We start from the raw sequence: 20,641 nt of genomic DNA on the forward strand, positions 1-20,641 counted from the left end.
AAAGGTGGATAAGATGCAATTGAAGCTACAGTTTGATCACCAAGGGGCCTGGGGCAGCCGCACAACTGAACAGGAGGGCCCAGAGGGGTTGGTCCTTGCACCAGAGACCAGTGAAGATCTACAGCAAATCCTGACATCAATGCAGGCTACATTAACCTCCATTGATAGAAAGATTGGCGCCTTAACGTACCGAGTGGACAGGCTATTAGAAAGGATGGACAGTATCCACAACACCGGGATATGGTGGAATGCATAGTGTCAGACACTGAGGATGCTCAGAACAATATGGTGGAGGCTCAATGCAAGCTGGCAAAGGCCCTGATGAGGTTACAAATTGAGGTGCAACAACATTCCGTTGCTGGGTGTTGCAGAGACCACAAACACTGGAAATATTAAGCGCTTTGTCGAAAAACTGCTGGTTGAACTGATGGGCACTGAGAACTTCTCCAATATCTTTGTGGTAGAGAGAGCACACAGATGGCTAGTGCCTCGTGCCACCACCAGGAGCAAGACCTCGACCCATCTTTGCAAGGCTCCTGAACTACAAAGATAGAGACGCTGCGCTGTGCCATGCTGGGCCAGGGAGCTGGGAAATTTCCAATACAAAGGCATGACAGTCTCTATCTATTCTGACATCACATCACTAGTCCAGGAAGCGCGAAAGAAGTTCCTCCCAATTAAGAAAAAGCGACAGGATATGAAAGCGGCCTACACAATGCCATGCCACGCCAGGCTTGAAATCACTATAGACAGCAGCTCCAAGATCTTCGGGGATCCCAAGGACCCACAACAGTTTCTGCTATGCAAGACCAAAGCGAACGGCCAGCGGAAAACACCCAGAGGCGGTGAGGATGACTCAGGCCACACCTCGAGTCTGGATGACAGTAAGCCATGGAACGGCCTATCTAATTGCCAGCTTCTCCATCCTATAGCAGCAAACTGAGGAACTGTACTTGCAAGTATATATGCATTTGATAAAGGGGGGGATGCGAGTCATGGGTCATGCCACTGCCCCAGCCCAGGGGAAGAAAAGATAAGTATGCAATGCATGTGAACATGTGCAGAGGGCACATTTAAGATGTTTCTTAAGCAGCCCCCCCGCTGAGTAACAACACTGGGGTGAACAGCTGGCCTCTACCGTCCCGTATGTGCACGTCACAACCTGTAATTAAAAGGGTTGAGAGTGGGTGGATTTCTGGGTACTGAGTTAAGGTAGGGGTATGTCTCTGATACAGTTGGGGTATCGGAATGGGAGGAGGGAGGGTTCATGTTGGGAATGGGTATGGTTTATAATTGCACCAATTGCTATGTTATGACCGAGGCATTGTTCACCTTTAACATGCAAACCTTTCACATGTCAGAAGAGCAGTATAATAAGAATCTATGATAGCTCAAACTAGTAGGCCCCTGACCCTGCTCATTTGGAATGTAAGAGGCCTGAATAACCCGCGGAAAGTTAGGCAGATAATGGCTTACTTGGACAAGCATGGTATGGAGGTAGCCTGCTTGCTGGAGACACACCACCTGGCGGCGCCTGCGGAATTGAAAGTGGGGGCTCGTTAGGCATCCGCACGTATAACATCATCATATTCGTCATATGACAGGGGGGTATTGTTGTTGGTCAAAAGAAACACCCCATTCACGCTGCTCCACTGACTCTTGTGATCACTTTGTTTTTGTGCAGGGCCTTTTCAGTAGGGCAACACTGACACTTGTTAAAGTCTATGGTCCCAATACCGATGACCCCAGATTTTATGCACAAATATGGGTGCGATTGCATGAGCTGCCGCGGTCGGCAGTAGTATCGGGGGATTTTAACACCTGTATAGATCCTGCTCTAGACAGGTCGACCAATATAGATAGATATGGTAGGCAAGCAGCTAGGGTGCTTAAAGAAGGTATGGAGGAGTAAAATGTCCGATACAGTCCCTGCCTAATGGAAAAGCCCTTGGTATGGACAGCCTAACAGGCGAATGCTGTAAAGGATACAGCGATGTCCTGGTACCCTATCTTCTCATGATGTATACAGAGGCCTATGAGTAGGGAGTGCTCCTGCTGACCCTCAGAGAGGCCCTATTATTAATCCTCCTTAAACCAGACAAAACCCCAGACCAATGCGACTCATATAGGTCTTCCTCACTTATCAACACTGATGCCAAAATCTTAGCTAAGGTCTTGGTCACTAGAATGCAGCTCTCTAATGCAACACCTAATCCTGCCTGACCAATCAGGATTTATCCCTTTGCATTCTACTACCCATAATTTGCACACGATCTTCGCTCTCCTTTATCAGCTAGACCCTGAGTTTCCTGCTGTGGCAGCACTACTTGGCATTGCCAAAGCATTTGATTCTGGTGAATGGGCGTACATGTTTTATGTCCTTAGACAAATGGGGTTCCCGCAGAGCTACCTCTGATGGATTCAATTATTATACAATAGGCCGAGTGCGAGAATACGGGTGAATGGCATTACAAAGGATACCCTAGCTGTTAGTAGATGTACCAGGCAGGGCTGTCCACTATCGCCGCTACTATTTACACTAGCTTTGAAGCCATTGGCATGCAAGATACAACAATGTCATGCAGCTGCGGCACTTCAGTTTCGGATCCGGCCAATAGGAATATCGCTGTATGTGGACGATATGGTTTTATACATTCGCATTCCAGAGGAAAATCTGATGCCCTTACTAAGCGAATACATTCAGTTTGAACATTACTCCGGACTGTGTGTAAAATAGTCCAAGTCAGCGATCATTCCGATAATGCCCAGTACCATACAATTCTCATAGGACTTTCCCCTGCTGTGGCAGACAGATCCGGTTAAATACTTAAAAATCTGGGTGCATAGGGATCCAAAGCTGGTGAGTCGTGAAAATTATGGAAGAGCCCTTGCCAAGTTAGAACGACAGGTGGCCCGTTGGATCCGTCTGCCATTGTCACTGGCGGACCGCATTGTGATCCAGAAAATGATCATACTACTGCGTTTTTTTCGATTTATTCCTTAATATCCCTATCCCACTAACACAACTATTTTTTCGGCAAGTGCAATCACAGCTCAACACACTCATGTCTCATGTGTGTGGGCCGCCAACCACGGGTCAGCTGGAGAGAATTAACACAGCCCTATAATTATATTACTTATGTGCTCAGGCACATTATACGCACTATTGGCTAAACCTGCATAACTACCTTCGACACATTGTGGTTGAAAATGACATTTCGCACCCTGTACCACCAGTCACCCTTCTCCCACAGGTAACTACCAGGGCACCGCATGCGGGGATCAACCCGGTCCTGAGCACCTTAGTGACTTGGTGGGCATTGGGAAGGTGAACCCAAAAGCTCCCACTCTATGCTCCAGCCCTCCTCTAATACAACATCCAAACATATCAGTAATGCATGAACAAGGGGCAAGGGCAATATTGGCTGAGAATGGCTGGCGTACTATGGGTGACATGAAAACTTTTTATTGACTCCCGGTTTGCCGTCCAGGACACCAGGGCTGTTCCTCTGACTGTCTTCACTTACCTAAGATTGTGGCTGGCGATAAAACAAATATATCCATTATTTCCCTGGGAACCACCAACACTCCATACACTGCAGGTACTGCTGCAAGCGCCCACACGTGCCCTCCTTGTCACAAGGCTAAAAGTCACAGCACAGCAAGAACAACACAGGCAGGCTGAAAAAACGATGGATAAGTGGAGTGCCATGTTGGGCACACCGTTATCAACCGCAGAGTGGACATTCAGTGCGCCTTAACTGAAATACTTACACCTAACTGTAGTTTGAGAATTATTCATTTTATATTTCTGAAGCAAACATACTACACTTCAATGAAATTTCATAGCTATGGCCTCCATGAGCATGATACGTGCACGCGTTGTGCAGCTATGCAGGCAGTTTTTTACATGTAGCTTGGAAATGCCCTACCATGAAGGAATATTGAGATGAGGTGCTGAGGGTCTTGTGTGACATGTCATCAGAACCACTAACTAACACTCCACAGCTCTGTTTACTAGGGCTGTTGAAGATTAAGTCTGTGATAAATCGCAGACTGATGTCTATGGCTGTTTTACTGGCCAAACGACGGGTTGCGATGAAATTGGGTAGCAGGAAAGCTCCCACTGTCAAAGGCTGGATAACAGACTTGGTCTATTGCAAAGAGCAATTAACGACTTATGCGGAAAAACTGCCGTCAGCCTCAAGACCAAAAGACATTTGGGGACCTCTGGGTCGATACCTGCAGACACAAGGTGCGGATTAGGGTGGACGGGGCCTGATTGCATACTGTTCACTGATAAGAAATGTATTGTGCATGTGACTAGGTTAAATATGGAAATTATTGTCAACAGCTCTTGGTTATATTATACTGTACTGTGCATGTAATGGTGGTGCAAAGATATGCATAACTGAACAGTGTTAATTATTTGCAGAATTATAAATAAAACAAACAAACAACATTAGTCACTTGTGGGTAAAGTGCATGAACTCCTAATGCCAACTAAAATGAGTTCAGCAAAAAGGGGGTGAAGGCAAAAATTTGGGAGACTGCCATGACAAGGCTGTCAGGTCTAACAGCCACCAATGCACAAGAGCGCAAGCAAACAGTGTGTAAAATAATGAGAGGCAAACAAAAAATTGACCCAGAGCCAAGTAAATCCATCCGAGCCTCCAAGCTAACACATCAACCGGAGACAACAGAAGAAAGTAATACAATTAAAATAATGTGCAAAGCAAAAAACATTAAATATTAAAAGCAGTGATCAACAATAAGACTTAGGAACCAGTCAACTCCTAAAATGGAGAGAAAGAATGCAAACAGAGTTTGGGACTGCTATGCTCAATGTCCCAGAAGGCTGCGGTACAGACTGGAGGTGGGAGGAATTACACAACAGATGTGTTTTAAAAATACCAATGGAGCGCAGCATATAAATGTGAACGTTGTGTATTTATAACAGTAATTTCTTACTTAGGGACAATTTATGATGCAACCCATGTCAAATTGAACAGTGAGGGAAAAAATGAATTGTAACCCATCAGTGATAGTGGAGGAAACCCCACTGTCCACGACAAGGGGTAAGAGAGGTGAGAGTAAGGATACCTCCTCCCAGACTAAACTATACTCACAACAAAGTATCCTGACCCAGAATTGGCTCAAAATAACCTTTTCAACTCCTTAGATGGCGTTCGCCGCATTGGCAGGAAGGACAACATTCCTTTTGTTATTTAACCCTCTCACACCCTATTGGAGTCATGCTTCATCATCGGGTTCACCATGACTCCTAAAAGGAGATGTAGGCCAGGGGACCCGACACACCAAATAGGTTTATTCTCTGGACAGGACCAGAGGAGTACGTATTACTACCTGGCTACCCCATCGGGACTCCAATGCGGAGAATGCCATCTAAGGAGTTGAAAAGGTTATTTTGAGCCAATTCGGGGTCAGGAAACTTTGTTATGAAAAAATGAATTGTCATCAACAAGAAAGTATACATTTTAAAGGGTCAATAAAAGCATAATTTAAAGGGAATCACCAAATGTTTGGTCTATGTAGCTGTACAGCAAGTAAGTACAGCAAGTAAATTACATATCAACATGTTTTAACAATTTAGTACCACAGAGCTATAAGGCTTCTGTTGCCCTCAAACTAAACAATGAGTAAACACTTAGGGCCTGATTACGATGCCGATCGGACGTGCGACCGATCGTGTTGGTAGTTCCAACTGACGAATTTGGATGCGACCACCCAAGAGAGCTTGTTCTGATGTCAGACAAGGGCCGAAGCACAACCCGCATTGGAAAAATTGATGTTTGCAAACATCCATTCCCCGTGTGCCAGGCAGCATGTGGTGCATGGCATGTGGGGCATAGATGTTTGGAGATCTCATAGCAGAAGCCATGGAGGGACAGGGCCATGCCAGGGGCCCACAAATTGCATTTCTGACATCCTTTCAATGGCGGTTGGACCGTCATTGAAAGGCTGCCTGAAAGGGAAATTATAATCCCCACAGCGGTACCTGAGCAGGCACGGCCCCATTGTAGGAGATTACTTTTCTTGTATCGTCGGGTGATACCTCCGCATGCTGCCTCCAACCGCTGCACATCTTAATGTGGCAGTTGGACCGCAGCACTAGATGGTGGCCAGCCATTGGTTGCGGTCTGACCAGCATCATAATGAGGGCCCAAATGAAGGTCGTACACTATCAACTCAAAACATATGTCCAAATGAAAATTACCACAAAATGCAGTTTTTTTCAAATGTAATTTACTACCACATTGACCACTCATTTGAAGTGCTGCATGTGCACTGTCATCCTGCACAAGGAGTGTTTAGATGCTGATAATTGTAATGATGTACCACATGGTATTCCTCATACAATTTTCTCTAGTTACTACCTGTGGACATTTATGTGAGTGAAAAAGGTCAAAATGAAGGAAAATATGCAAAATTCTGGTCCAGCGACACTCCAACCTGCATTATGTCCTTCATTTTGACATTATAAACTCGAAATGGGATAGTAAAATAGACCTGGGATAAATGAAGGAGTTCACAAAGAGATTTTACTGCACAGTAATGATATGCACCATGGAGTGAAAGCATAAAAGTTTGGCTACATGTATATCTCGCACAACACCCATTGAGGAGGAACATACCTCTCGATCAACCTCCTTCGATGGAATCCCTCTGACATTAGCAAAAAGCCTCAGATTCTCTTTAACGGTTAGAGCATCAAATCTAACGTCAAATTGTGGGCAAAAGCCAACAGTGTTCTTTTCAGTCTGTAGGGCATCCTCCATTTCTGATACTCTATGATTGTAGATGGATACATCTCCTGAAAAAAAGAGTAAGCAGGGCACTATTCATGGCAGTCGATACTTACAAAACAATTTAAGATATATTGATATGCCTAAAAACGTGAAGATTAGAACATACTAACCAACTTTTTAAGAAGTGCTAACACTAAAGATTTGAGCCCCATGGGACTAATAGAAACACTTGTATAAAGTCCATGGAACAGGAATCAAATTTGATGATACAGATTTGATTTATAATCTTAGGAACTCTTGTGAAATCTGAAGAAAGTGCTTGTACTGGTAAAATAACTCTAACATTGTTGTTCTTTATATGTACTGAAGTTTCGAAACCCTATGCTTATACAAGGTTAAGCATATACAATTTGTATCCAACTATACCTGAAATATCTTTCCTAGGTAATATTGGTAATTAATAATTGGACTTGTAAACTGCTTGGCATGGGAAACCACAGTTACACCACATGTGTTACAACGCATGCTTTTACCCCGCATGCCATTACAAGGAAAATGTCTTGCTGTAGGGAGTTTAAGGTGTTGGATTTAATTCAACACCTTCCCTACTGTTGCACAGACTGGAGTTTGAATAGAAAATTATACTATTCCAATATCCAGCGCAACCCCAACAGCAAGTCGGGGTAAAAAAATTGCATTGTAACGGCATGCTGGGTAGAGGATGAGTTGTAACGTCATACAACCGCTTGGGGTACAGAGCCCTCCCTGAACCACGTCAAACACAATCTCATAAAAATCTAATTAGTATGCAAGCTCAGCCAACGTGAATGTGTTAATTTTCACAACCATCATCAACACTGTGTCATAATGTCTTTTTTAGATGTATCTCCTTTATTGGAAACTGCAAATTTCTAACGTATTGAAGTGTAAAAATAAAAGCCTCTTCCACTTTAACACAAACATGTGTAGCGCTGCTGGACTCACTCTCAACGATACATTTAACATTAAACTCAGACTACTAACACATTTAGCAAATTTACTGAACATTTTCATCCAAAACTACAAACTATCAGATGCATGCTGACTCATCTCATCTTTCAAATAAATTGGTAAAAGTAGAGACTAGGCGAATGCCTGCAAGCTTCAAAGCCATTGGAAGATGGATGCAAAACATATGGCAATAACTCATCAGTTAAAATACCAAAATCAAGTTGCTGTAATTCCAAGCACAGTGTAACTGCTAGGTCATAAACCCTGGGACCATGTCATTTGTTAGTCACCCACATACGGAATTTAGCTATTGGATTTGCCTCTGGCCTACCATTTAAAACTCACATCAACCATTTGGAAGCTACCACCATGACCACATTATGACACTAAGAAAAACACTGCTATACTTCTTCCTACCAAAGATAAGGAATTTCACAGTCCACCTATTGTTACAGAATTCAGTATTTGGCAAAATATGAAGTACAAGCTGTACCCGTCACCTCAGATAATCCGATCCTAAAATGGCATGCAGGGTAACCCTCAAAATTCAGGTCCACCCGGTGTGGTGGAAGTCCCCATGCAGAATAAAATGCACAAAAAAAGTTCCTTAAAAATATTTGCTTTATTTTCATAATAATTTGTATTCAGTTTAAATACAGCTGACTCAAAAAAATTAGAAGCAGTAACATCTAGATATTGTTACTCTGCTGGTGGCACTGGTTTGTAAGATTTTATGATTGTAATTCTCTAAGCTGCTTGAAAAATGTGTAAGAGCAGGAGACAATGTTGACAAACAAGAGATGTTAAAACAGCGTGCACGTTGGACCAGCATCACCTCACCATCAGAAAGAGGGCAGAGTCCACTCAGAATATTCAGCAGAGTTGTTTTACCAGCGCCGCTGTGACCAAGTAGTGCTGTGATCTGTCCTTCATAGACATCAAATTGCAAACCTGGTGTGGGATGGCAACGAGAGAACAAGTGTTTTAGTTTTAAACCGGTCTCCACCTACTAGCAACCAAGGAGTAAAGAATGTAGCACACCACAATGCCTAAGTAGGGAAATATGCATTCCTGTCTTCAAATTGTATGTTTGTTCTTTAGGCCAAGGTTGATTTTTTCCCATACGCTCAGTGCTACGCTGTTGTTGTATAGATAACCCTTTGAGTGAATCATGACTAATGTAACATCTGAACACATGGTTGTGCAATTTTTACAGTCACTTGCTGTATGTAACATGAACTCATCTTTTTCAAGTTTCAGTTTATGATTGTCTTCTTTGCTGCATTAATAGTGGCCAAAGTCTAGTTGGAAATATGAGCTATGATGAGAGAGTTGCTTTGCAGTTGTTTGCAGTTTTTTTGTGTTTAGACTCTAGGACAAAGTGTAAATAATTCCATGGAAATGCTTGAGAGGAGAACAGCAAATGAAAATACCAGAAAATGACTGAGTCAATAACTGCTTGTGACCTGTTCATCACCTGAAACTGGAAAGTGTGAAGAGTAATGAAAAAGTCTCCTGCCCCATTACAAAGATTGCATTTGCAAACTCCAAATACATTAATTTAATTGAATTAACAATTACCAATGTCACTTTCAATTTACCAGATTTAGGATTTATCGGTATCCCATACATTGTACATTTTGTTCAGAGGCATGTCTGGCAAGTGGTCTATTCCATAAAGGACACCACTAACTAAGTTTGGTTTATTAGCCAGTACGACTTTGTCTTACGAGACTTGTAGTTTTGTTTTTACCAACAAGGGGCCATATTCACAAGGATCTATCGCCAAGTCAACGGCACATTATCGCAGCCAAAGTTGCGATAAACTTATCGCCCCAATCACAACCTGGTGTTATCATCCAACAGCACTAGTTTACCCGTGATAGCAGCCGCAAAAAACATCGCTGCGGAAACCCCCACATCTATCACTAATGAGATGCAGAGTAGGCGTTCCCTTGCCAAAAGCCATGACAACACCACTCCACAACATTCACAACGAACAGCCAGAACTGCGATAAGAACACAAAACAGGCGATAAGGCACGTTAGCAGCAGGAAAATAACACCTGCTCTGAACTGGTGCAAAGTCAGACCACAGCCTGGACCACAAAAGGGAGAACAGCCCAGAGCCACACCTTAAGAACAACAGATGCACCCAGGCAACTGAACATGCAGCTCGGAGGGCCGAAAGGGAAACAACACCCGCTGCAACCGCCCTTAGGACCTCCCCTCCCCGGCACCCCCGACCAAACACATGCCACATCAGCTACATCCAAACACGTACAAAATTATCCGCATTATGTTGCAGAATCACAACTGGTGACATGCATGTGTCGTCACAAAAATGAGCATCACACATTCATTTTCGAACATTTTCAACAAATCAAAGTTTATTAAAATGAACACTGAAATGAAATGAAGACACATTGTGGCTCCCCTCGGGCCAATCCGTAGGACACGGCCTGCAAGACAAAAATCATGATTAGAAGGTGTGTCCTCCGCACATCAAAGGACAGAGAGAGAGCGAAGGAGAGAGAGAGAGAAAGAGAGGGAAAGGGAGAGAGAGAAGAGAGGGGGGGAGAGAGACAGAGAGAAGAAGAAAGGGAGAGAGAGAGAGAGAGAGAAGAAGAGAGGGGGAGAGAGAGAGAGAAGAAGAGAGGGGAGAGAGAGAGAGAGAGTGAAGAAGGGAGGGAGAGAGAGAGAGAGAGAGAGAGAGAGAAGAGAGGGGAGAGAGAGAGCGAGAGAGAGAGAGAAGAAGAGAGGGAGAGAGAGAGAGAGAGAGAAGAAGAGAGGGGGAGAGAGAAATAGAGAGTGGGAGCGCCGCCCCTGTGCACCCAGACCACACTGCTCACATGCTGGCACCGATGTGTCTCCAACCACTTGCCGGCATGTAGTGCAGTTCATTCGGTCACACATCTGAGACAGACTCGTCATCTGAAACAGAGTCCAGATACATGATTGACACAGTACACACAATTGCACAAGACAACATCGCCTGCCTGCCTATGCACACCCAGACAGAGGCACCCCAGCCCCTCCCGCCGCCAATCGAAGCATGCCCGCCCATGCACACCCAGGCCACACTGCTCACCTTATGCCACCGGTGTGCAGACAGGAGGTCCCACCACGTGCTGCTGCAAGCCACAAGCCCGGGGCCCACGGACATGGCACACACCACACCGTGCTGCCACGCTCCGCAGGCCACTAGGTCCCATGTTTGGTGCTGGGTCTTGATTACTCCATGGCAGAGGACATACCAGTGCACCCGTCCTCATCGCAGGCTGCACACCCACTCAGCCCAATAGGTGCCACCAACTCTGTGATCCCGGAAGCGATACCACGTGGCGGTAGGCCCGCACTGCCCACTGGCTCTGGCCTACCCTGCGATCCAGCAGGGCACAGAAAACCTGAGCTGTCCGGACCTCCAGGACGGGGCATCATCGCAGGCTGCACACCTGCTCAGCAGCTCAAGGTGCCCCTAACTCAGTGTACCCAAAGTCACCGTCCCGTGGCGGGGTGCCTGTGCCGGCCATAATGCTCCGGGTGCCACTAACCCTGTGCAACCCCAGTCAGTGCCATGTGGTGGTAAGCTCGTGACGGGCGCAAGGCATCGAGTGCCGCTAACCCTGTGCAACCCCAGTCAGCGCCACGTGGTGGTAGGCCCGTAACGGCTGCAAGGCCTCGGGTGCCGCTAACCCTGTGCGCAACAACTCATGGCCCCATTATGATTGAGAACCGTGGAGCGTCCATCATCCAGTCACCACCAGCAGAGGGGAATGTGACGTCGTCGGCCCCTTATGTTGGCAGAGTCACATGGCCTGTGACGCCTGTGCCGAATGGGTTTGGTGTGCGTGCAAACCAGCCCTCAGGGAGTGGCTGTGACATGCTGACAACTAGACCAGTGACCTGCACACCACCAGCGAGTACGCCTGCGACAGGTAGCAATGAGGGCCCCCTCTTGTAGTGTACGAGGAGTGGTCTGGCCTGCCGTACACCGTACTAGCGCAGGGCTTGCAACAATGACTCGTGGGATCTGGGCATGGTTCAGTCCATGTCCGGACATGGAAGTGACTGATGCGTGTGTCCCTGTTGTAGTGTTCGGAGGACCCGGTACACATTATGCAATGTAGCACCCTCTGACTGGCATCCCACAGAATGAGCATCATTGACGCAAGGGACATCACTGTCCCTACATTCACCCACACATTCATACATGAATAATGAAAGACATAACACAGCAGTGCGTCACTGGATGTTTATTGCACATTCAGTGCAGTCCTGCAGCTGGAGCGGTACAAGGCAATGCCGAGCACACTATACAATATGGGCCCGCGGAGGGCCAGCCAGAGTCCATCCGGGGATGACAAGTAATGCGGAAGAGAAAGGTTACAGTCCGCAGTCCCTTTGCCGTGTCATTGGTCATCTAACAGGATATGGCAGTCCAGGTCACTGTCCAAGGTGAGTGCATTGGAGTGTATCGGGGTCAGTGGAAGGTCATGGGCTGATGTGCGGCACCAAGCAGGAACAGGCCAGGTGGCGGAAATGAAAGCTAGTGCCTCCTGATCACAAACCCTTCCACGTCCTCGTCCCCGGATGTGTGCTCTGCCCCACCTGTGGGTGTTGCAGTACCGGCTGGGGCACTGTGTGCCACTGACACGGGTTGTCAGCCGCACTGTGTGGCAGTGATACATCAGGTGCCGGAGTGGATACGCCTGCCACACTGTGGGGCACTGACACACCAGGGGGTGGAGATGTGGATGGTGTGGGGTCAGAAGTATTCATCTGCTCCACGCCTTGTAGCAGCAATCCCATGGTGATGATCTGCAGGGCATGGTGGATCCCAGCTACATTTTGCTGATGTACAGCAGTGGCTGCCATCCTTTCCGCCTCCATACGCACTATGTCCTCCATGAGCATCCGCATGTGTGCCAGCTCACGGCTACTATCGCTGGAGCCACTCTGAGCGAACAGGTGTTCTTCTCTCCTCGTCAGGACTCGTGCGATGTCAGTCATGGCTCAAGTGGCTGGGACTGCTCTGCAGGAGGTGTTGAGGCTGGCCCTGCAATGTGAAGGGAAGATGGTGTATTGCAATGTGTCCACATGTATGTAGCCGCATGGGACATGATGACATTCAGACAGCATGGCATTGTACATTGTGACATTCTATGGATCTGGGCGATGACCCAGAGTCATTGAGGGTGTGCACTGTGCTCTGCTTAATTGTGCATGTGTGCCATCGTGGCCATCTCCACCCGTCCCCCCAGTACCTGGTGGTCACTCACCCTGTTGTGTTTGTGTTGTGTCCTGTTGAGCAGTGTCTGGGGCCCGACTCCGGCCAAAGTATCCACACTGATGACTGTCGACTCCAGCTCCTCCATGTCATCCAGTTCGAGCTGTGGCGCTGGGCCCCCACCTCCAGTCTGCATTGCTGCCTTCTGGTTGGCTGCGAGTTTCTCCTTGGTCTTCCGCTTGGTGTCATTCCATCGCCTCTTGACCTCGTCCATTGTCTTCTTGTGCTCTCCGACGGCATTCACCTTGTCCACGATGTCCCGCCATATTCCAGTTTTGGTGCCCAATGACACGTTGGAGGTGAGGAACAGTTGTTGATGGTGTTCAATCACCTCAGTGACTGTGATCCTGTTTGCCTGTGGACTGAATTTGGTCTTCCTTTCTTCTTGTCCTTGCCCTTCCCTGTCCCCGAGGTCTCGGGCTGGTCGTCTGGGGTGCTTGTGGGGTTGCGCTCGTCCTCTGCACCTGCTCCATGTGCCTCCATGGTACTTGGGTGTTGGTCAGTCTGTGTTTGGGTGTTTTTTCTACTTTTATGGTGAGTTTTCCCGCCGGCCAGGTGTGTATTGCAGGCCTGGAACTGCTTAGCGCTGATTTCCTCATCGCGCTTTGGCCCATCGTAGGTTTTTGGGTGTTGTGGTTTTTGTTTTTATCTCCATTGAGGTGGTTGTATCGCGGACATTGTCCGCGGTTTCTGCAGACTATCGCATGGTACCGCTTTGTTGTGAATTCCACATTGACACAGGGATCTTTTCCCGCAATAGGCTGCAATGTGTAAAGATGCGTTAAATGTTTTTGGTGATGTTTAGCACACGTTCTTGTGAATATACCCCAAGGTGTAGTAGGTGGGTTGTCTGTGTCTAGAGTCGTCATGGTGGATTCTGTGCTTGGGGGTCTGCAAATGTTTTGCGGTTTCTTCATACAAGCGTGTGTACATTATCACTTTCAATTAGTAAACTTTAGACGGTTTACAGGTTTTAAAAGGTAGATTAAAACTAAAATGTGTTCCATTGATTCTGTAGAAAAAACAGTGTGCATGCAGTTTACTTGAGTATATTTTTTAATTGATTAATTCAGTCAGGCAACATGTTTTTACAAATTTCGCTGCACAATATATTTCATGTTATAAAGTAATTTCCATCGGCTTGCCATAATAGGAAGTGAGGCCGTACTTTTGTTTTCCTGTTTAGAATAGTGACGTCTAGTATTGTCAGGTTTCAAAACTTAAACAAGATCAGAATAAAATAATTTGTCCTCTGTGAGAAAGCGCCCGCTAGTGGCCGCAAAAACATTGACTACATATTGGTGCAGAAGGGGTGTGCAGGTGACTACATAAAATGATCTTTACAATGATTTCAGATGTGTTTGGTAGGAACACTCTGCTTTACAAATTTGCAATGTAAAAAATATATGGCTATGAAATACCTACATTTAAATGGTATTTTTATATTCATTGGACTATTATTTTTAAAACCAATTGAAGGTCGCCACAGGATCGCTCTGCATTCTATTAGCATCTATTGAATTAGAATAATACCTGTTATTTATAGTCCCATGTGATAACAAGCATAGGCATAGCCAATAGGTCTTGCATTTGGGACCTTATAAGTGTTTAGCCATGCAGCACATTATCCAGGGTGCTGTGACACTAGATTGGCATGGTAAATGACAATGCCTTTATTTATGTTTTGGTTTTTGAAATATAAATAAAAGGCATTGTCATTTTCAATGGCCAGCCTGTTGGACACTGGCTGATTGTTTTGTAGGTAGGCTGACCTTGAATCACACCTTGAACCGCAGTCAACAGTTCATCTGGGGAAAAAAGACATTAGATAAGACAAAGATATGCTTGGCTTTTACTTTACAGGCTGCATACAGATGAACAGGGCTCTGACAGTAGTTTTGATCTTCTCTAGCTCTTTATCTGCTAAGGATATGCTGGTTTATCTGTGTTTTGTAGGAATGCCAAGTATGTCTGTGTCAATTACCCCAATAGAGATCATTAACCTATTTAACGATGATTAACTTGCACCTGCAAGTTACACAAAGATCTCTGCAACAAAGTATGAAACCCCAAGGTATCTTACATAGAATTTGTATCTTTGACTTACAATTTCTATAGAATGCTCTCTAGCAGACATATTAACCGGCTAAACTATTTTACCTGTATTGCACTCCGAGACTTACCCGAAACAACAAGATTCTCTAGAGGAAGTGCATTATCTCCTGAAGATGCAGTCTGGAGCCGGAGGTTCGGCTTTGGTGGTGCGTTTCTCGCTCAAGACCCTTATTGGCTACTCGCTTCCCACATGTAAATAGCAGCATGACTGGAGCAGAACAGTAAAGGAAGGATAATGTGCCAATCTTACGTCATACTGGAAAATATACTGGAAAATATAACGTCGGCGCACCCCCTTCCTCTCCTTTTTGTCACTTGAGTACTGACAGAAGCCACATTCTTGGCGAGGATCGAAACCACCTAGGGGGATGAGAACCATCTTAGAGTGAGGCAAAAGCCCTTCCCTTTTATGCTGTAACGCCTACATTATCCTGACTCCAAAAAGACCTCCGCATATCTGGTTCATGCGCGTTCTTTTTCGCCGAGCTCTTTTTACAACTGACTTGCGTGCGATTCCTAACATGGTCTGACAAAGGCACGTTCCTGAGCCGGCAAGGTGTCTACGGGAGTGGCACGAGACTCCAACCTTCAGTCAGTTGCAGCAGCGTGAAGGACAGAGCGCGTGTGAAACATTACGAACAGATTATTAGTGTGCAACAAGCGCAACCACGCAGCCGCGAAAGTGAAAGCGACCCTACAGAACTGATGGCACCCTGCGCACCCCGATCACTCCCGCAAGCTGGAGGCTGCCACACGCACAAGTTTCTCAAAAGTGCAGACCGATTCCCAGAGGCCCTCTCCTAGAACAGTATCAAGTATGCATCACTTTAACCAGGCCTTGAAGCATTGCATGGACATTACTCTTTGCGAAACAGGCAACTCACTACGTGTTTTTTTACGTCTACGGGTGGACGAGGGCTATCATACTGCGTTACTGTGCTGCAAACACATCTGAGGTGGACTATTTATTTAAAGGATTAGAAGGAGCTTCACACACAAAGGAGTGTTTCAGACCACTCTCCAGATAACAAGATAAGTAAAACCGTGATTTGATTTGCTGGATAAATAGATTGAATGGTACCGCATGAGAAGAGCTCTCTAAATACCTTGTCTTTTAAATATCAAGGAAGCATGTACTTGCAGTACTGCGGTTGGTTAGACTGTTTTCCAGTACATTTTTTGAGAATTCAGAAAAACAAGTGAATGCAAGGATTGGCTGTTCCCCAGAACTGTGAGTGTTGGCCTATGTACAGCAACTTTGGGTTTTGGGCAGAGCATAATCGAAATTCTCCAATAGCTGAAGAAATAATATGTCCCGCTGTGAGTTTTTTCCAGAGGAGATTCACATAATTTCGCATGCATTTAAAGAATATAGGAGGCCTGCTACAAAGCAAGACAAACACAAGGAAAATAATGACCAAATGTGAACAAGAGAAGTGAAAAAAACATGCAGTTTGGGATATTCATAGAAATGCATACAGGAAACTGTCAGAGGGCAGGTGGATTTTGAATCCATGAGTGGTAGTGGAAAAGAGGGCAGCAAAACACATATGAACCATTACAGGAAACCGGAAATATGGATATTTATTGAAATAAATAGCAGCTTACTGTCGAAGATTTTAAACTATTACTTATTTTGATGTGTGACAGCTTTTTGGCTTGCTTTGTTACAATTATCTTGGTTGTTTTCATTTTTGTTGAAAGGCGTGCTGCATTAAGTAATGTGAGATGGGTGCCCATCTCATTTTTTGGTCCAAACCTTAGGCTTTTCCCCTCTCCTTGTCCAAAAATATACCATCATGCATTGTGTTATGACAAATCCACATTGATAAATGGCTTGCTTGCATTTTGAACATTCTTTATCTGCGCAATTCAATTTACACACCATAAAGAGGCTTAAAAAGTGAAAGCGACCCAACAGAACAGATGGCACCGTGCGCGCCCCTGCTCGCTCCCGCAAGCTGGAGGCAGCCACACGCACGAGTTTCACAAAAGTGCAGACCAATTCCAAGATGCCTTCTCCTAGAGCAGTGCATGCGCGCTGTCCTAGGCTCGACCTAAAACGCCTGATTGCTAGCAAGTGTGGACTTCAGGGAGAAGAGAGAAAAAATAAACAAAAAGAGAACCCACCGAACCTGAAAGCTTGTTTGCTAAAAGTGCTGTGCAAGGTAAGGGCCTGGGAGAGTGAGTGTCTTCTGACAGCACTTGACCAGTGTGCTGTACTGGGACCAGCTCATTTGGTGACCACTCCTTACAAAAAATGTACAACATTTATAATGTTCCTTCGCTCCCATAGAGTTTATATGCTCACATACATCAGTCAAAATCTGCCGCATCCATTTTTATTGGTACTCAAAACAAACAAAACTTCCTGTGTGTGACTACTGCCCTGCAAAACCCAACCAAAGTTAATCTCAGACCCCATTCAATGGATAGTTGGACTTTGTCAACCTCCTCAGCCACCTGTACATGCTTGTCACCGCGCGCTCGAGCAAGCGCAGTCTGAGGAAGTGCAGCCCTGACTTGCTTCGGCTACTTTGAGAACTTTAAGCTCTGAAAAAATGTCAAAGGACATTGTCAACACCACCTCTATTTATGTATCTTTTGTCATATAGCAAATGTATCCACTCAGGCTATGCTGTACAATGCATCAACTGCAAGACACAAGAAAGGAGAAGGACTTGCAGTCCACCATGAGTGTTGCTGGACATGCACCCTTCTTATGTGGAGATCATCACCCTCCTCTTAAGCTCTTTACCTCCAAGACAATCACAATCCATCTTATATAAATGCCATTTGGATCCACCAAATATCAAAGTAATCACAGAACGCTTCACTTTCATTCCCATTCACCATTCACAACATCATTATTGGGGACCTAAGCTTCAGTGAAGACTTGTAAACTAAGAACATTAAGGAGCTATTGTTACACCCTCTCGACATTTGGAATATTAAACAAGTCAATATTCTACATTCTCAGCGATGCCTGACCTGTAAGGCTTCCTTTTGCTGTCCTGCCCCTCCTATTATTAGATCCCATTTGTGCTCTGGACGTCCGCCCATTCTGCAGCTTAAAACTGGCTTTTTAATCAACACGAGATCGTTGATTAAGCATAATGTTGTCTTTCATGAATTTGTAGTGGACAGACAGCCTGATTGGGTTTTCATCACGGAGACTTGGGCTTCAGATTCTTCTGGCCATGACCTACTGCTGGCCATTCCAGATGGCTACTCTTTACTGAGGCAGGATAGACAACTGCGTAGAGGTGGAGGAATTGCTGTCCTCTTTAAATCCTCCCTATCATGCTCTGTTAAATCTATATCTTTGCCCGGTGATTGTTTTGAGGCACTCTATTTTTGCATTCATTGCACTCCATCCGTCTCCTTTACTGGGATACTTCTATATCGACCTCCCAGCCCTAGGGCCAGCTTTCCTTCTGATCTCCTCAGAATCCTTGAGCCCTACTTTGGGAGAACTGATCTTTCCGTTTTGGGTGACTTCAACTTCCACCTTGAGGAAATCAACTCCAAGGATACTTTGACATTAATGGAGTCACTTGGGGCCTGTGACTTGTCTCAATTGGTGAGCAGCCCTACTCATATGGCTGGCCATACCCTTGATGGGGTATTTTCTAGCGATCCTAGGCTATCGGCTGGCCTGCCTCTGCCTTTGACTTGGACGGATCACTTTGCTGTTCCACTTAAATTCGAGTTCTCCTCCTCGTCTTCAGCTAAGCGTATCAACTCTCCATTTATTCCTAGGAGAAATCTTAGAAATATCACGGATGATACTATGGGCTCTCATATTTGGATATCAGAATCCTTTTCTTCAAAAGATGCTGATGAGGCAGCTCAAGAACTCACGGACTCTATCACTAAAGTAGTGGATGAGCTTGCCCCCGCCTCCCTCAGATATGTACCTCGACAGAAACCAACTGCACCCTGGTTTTCTGAACACCTGAGACTTTTAAGACAGAAGTGTAGGCGTAGCGAGAGATATTGGAGGAAGTCTTGGGATCTGAATGATCGTGAGGTATATAAATCTGCTTTACGAGATTATAAACAGAGAGTTTTAGTGGAAAAGAAAGAATATTTCTCCAATCTTACAAGTTCCCTTACTTCATCTAGTGAACTTTTCAAAATTGCTGATTCACTATGCTCTCTTCAACTCCCTGACCCTGTAGTCAGCTCTCAAAATCTTTGCAATAATATCTCTGACTTCTTTTTTAGTAAAATCTCGGATATACATATTGCTTTGGAAGCCCAATGTCGCTCTCTAGATAAGGACATTCCTTCCGCTATAGCTAGCTTGGACATTTTGGGTGAAGGACCTTCTAAATTTCTTAGGCAATTTCCTCCACTGTCGTTAGAAGGATTGAACCTTCTTCTTGACAAGACAAAATCTTCCTCCCCTATGGATCCGCTACCGCTAAAATCGCTGAAGGAATGCAGAAACAGCATTGTTCCGCTCTTGTTAGGAGTCATGAACAGGGCTATTGCTCAGGGTTCATTTCCTTCAATCTGGAAGAAGGCTATCGTAAAGCCTCTTCTAAAGAAACCCTCTTTAGATCCTGGCCTCCTTAAAAACTTTAGGCCCATCTCTTTGCTTCCTGCTCCTGCAAAAATATTGGAAGCACATCTTAATTTCCATCTTTCCACTTTTCTTCAGACCAGTGAATATCACGACCACACACAGCACGGATTTAGAAAACATCATAGCACTGAATCCGCACTTACTGTGGTAGTTGATACCATCCGTCGTAAAGTGGATGGCGGCCAAACCACGATATTGGTCCTGTTGGACCTCACAGCCGCGTTCGATACCCTGTCTCCCGCCATTCTAACATCTCGGCTAAGGGAGGCGGGGATTACGGGGCAGGCTCTGGATCTTCTCAACTCCTTTCTTCTTGGAAGAGAACAGAGAGTGAAGCTCTGAAACTTTCTCTCCCCTTCAAAGTCATTGCAATGTGGGGTGCCACAGGGGTCGGCTCTTAGTCCGACCTTGTTTAATATCTATGTGGCCCCCCTTGCCCGACTAGTAAAATCTCAGGGGATGGAGGTGGTGTCCTATGCTGACGACACCCAGATCATGGTGTCTCTGGCCCATTCCTCTGTTCATACATCCGCCACTGGCTTTAGGTCTTGCATGCAACTTGTTGCTGACTGGATGATCATCAATTCCCTAAAGCTAAATGGCGATAAAACTGAGGTCTTGGTCTTTGGGAAAGACCATGATGTTTGGTCGAGTGAGTGGTGGCCTGCATCTCTTGGTGTTTGCCCCACCCCCTCCCAATCAGCCAGGAATCTGGGTGTGATCTTTGACACCTCACTCTCTATGATCCCTCAAGTGAATAGGACAATAGCCACATGTTGGGGGGTTATTAGGATCCTAAATAGGATCCGAGATTATCTCTCTCCCCAGGCACGCATGCAGGTTGCAGTTGCCCTTGTTGGCTCCAGGCTTGACTATTGTAACT

The 20,641-nt window shown here is 45.5% G+C and overlaps 1 protein-coding gene across 3 annotated transcripts in view; it reads right to left on the reverse strand.

Moving 5' to 3' along the window:
- The window catches only part of LOC146810314 (ATP-binding cassette sub-family A member 10-like), a 1,546,030-nt gene that overhangs the window by 977,434 nt on the left and 547,955 nt on the right, over nt 1–20,641 (reverse strand). For 2 of the 3 annotated variants that reach the window (XM_085617308.1, XM_085617306.1), the window contains exons 12-13: nt 8,601–8,711; nt 6,657–6,835 (exon numbers count right to left, since the gene is read on the reverse strand). In XM_085617308.1, coding sequence (XP_085473434.1) covers nt 6,657–6,835; nt 8,601–8,711 — 290 coding nt within the window. The remainder of the gene's footprint in view (nt 1–6,656; nt 6,836–8,600; nt 8,712–20,641) is intronic. The other variant, XM_085617307.1, reaches the window with a different exon arrangement.

Source organism: Triturus cristatus, chromosome 7 (assembly GCF_964204655.1).
Source record: "Triturus cristatus chromosome 7, aTriCri1.1, whole genome shotgun sequence".
NCBI lineage: Eukaryota > Metazoa > Chordata > Amphibia > Caudata > Salamandridae > Triturus > Triturus cristatus.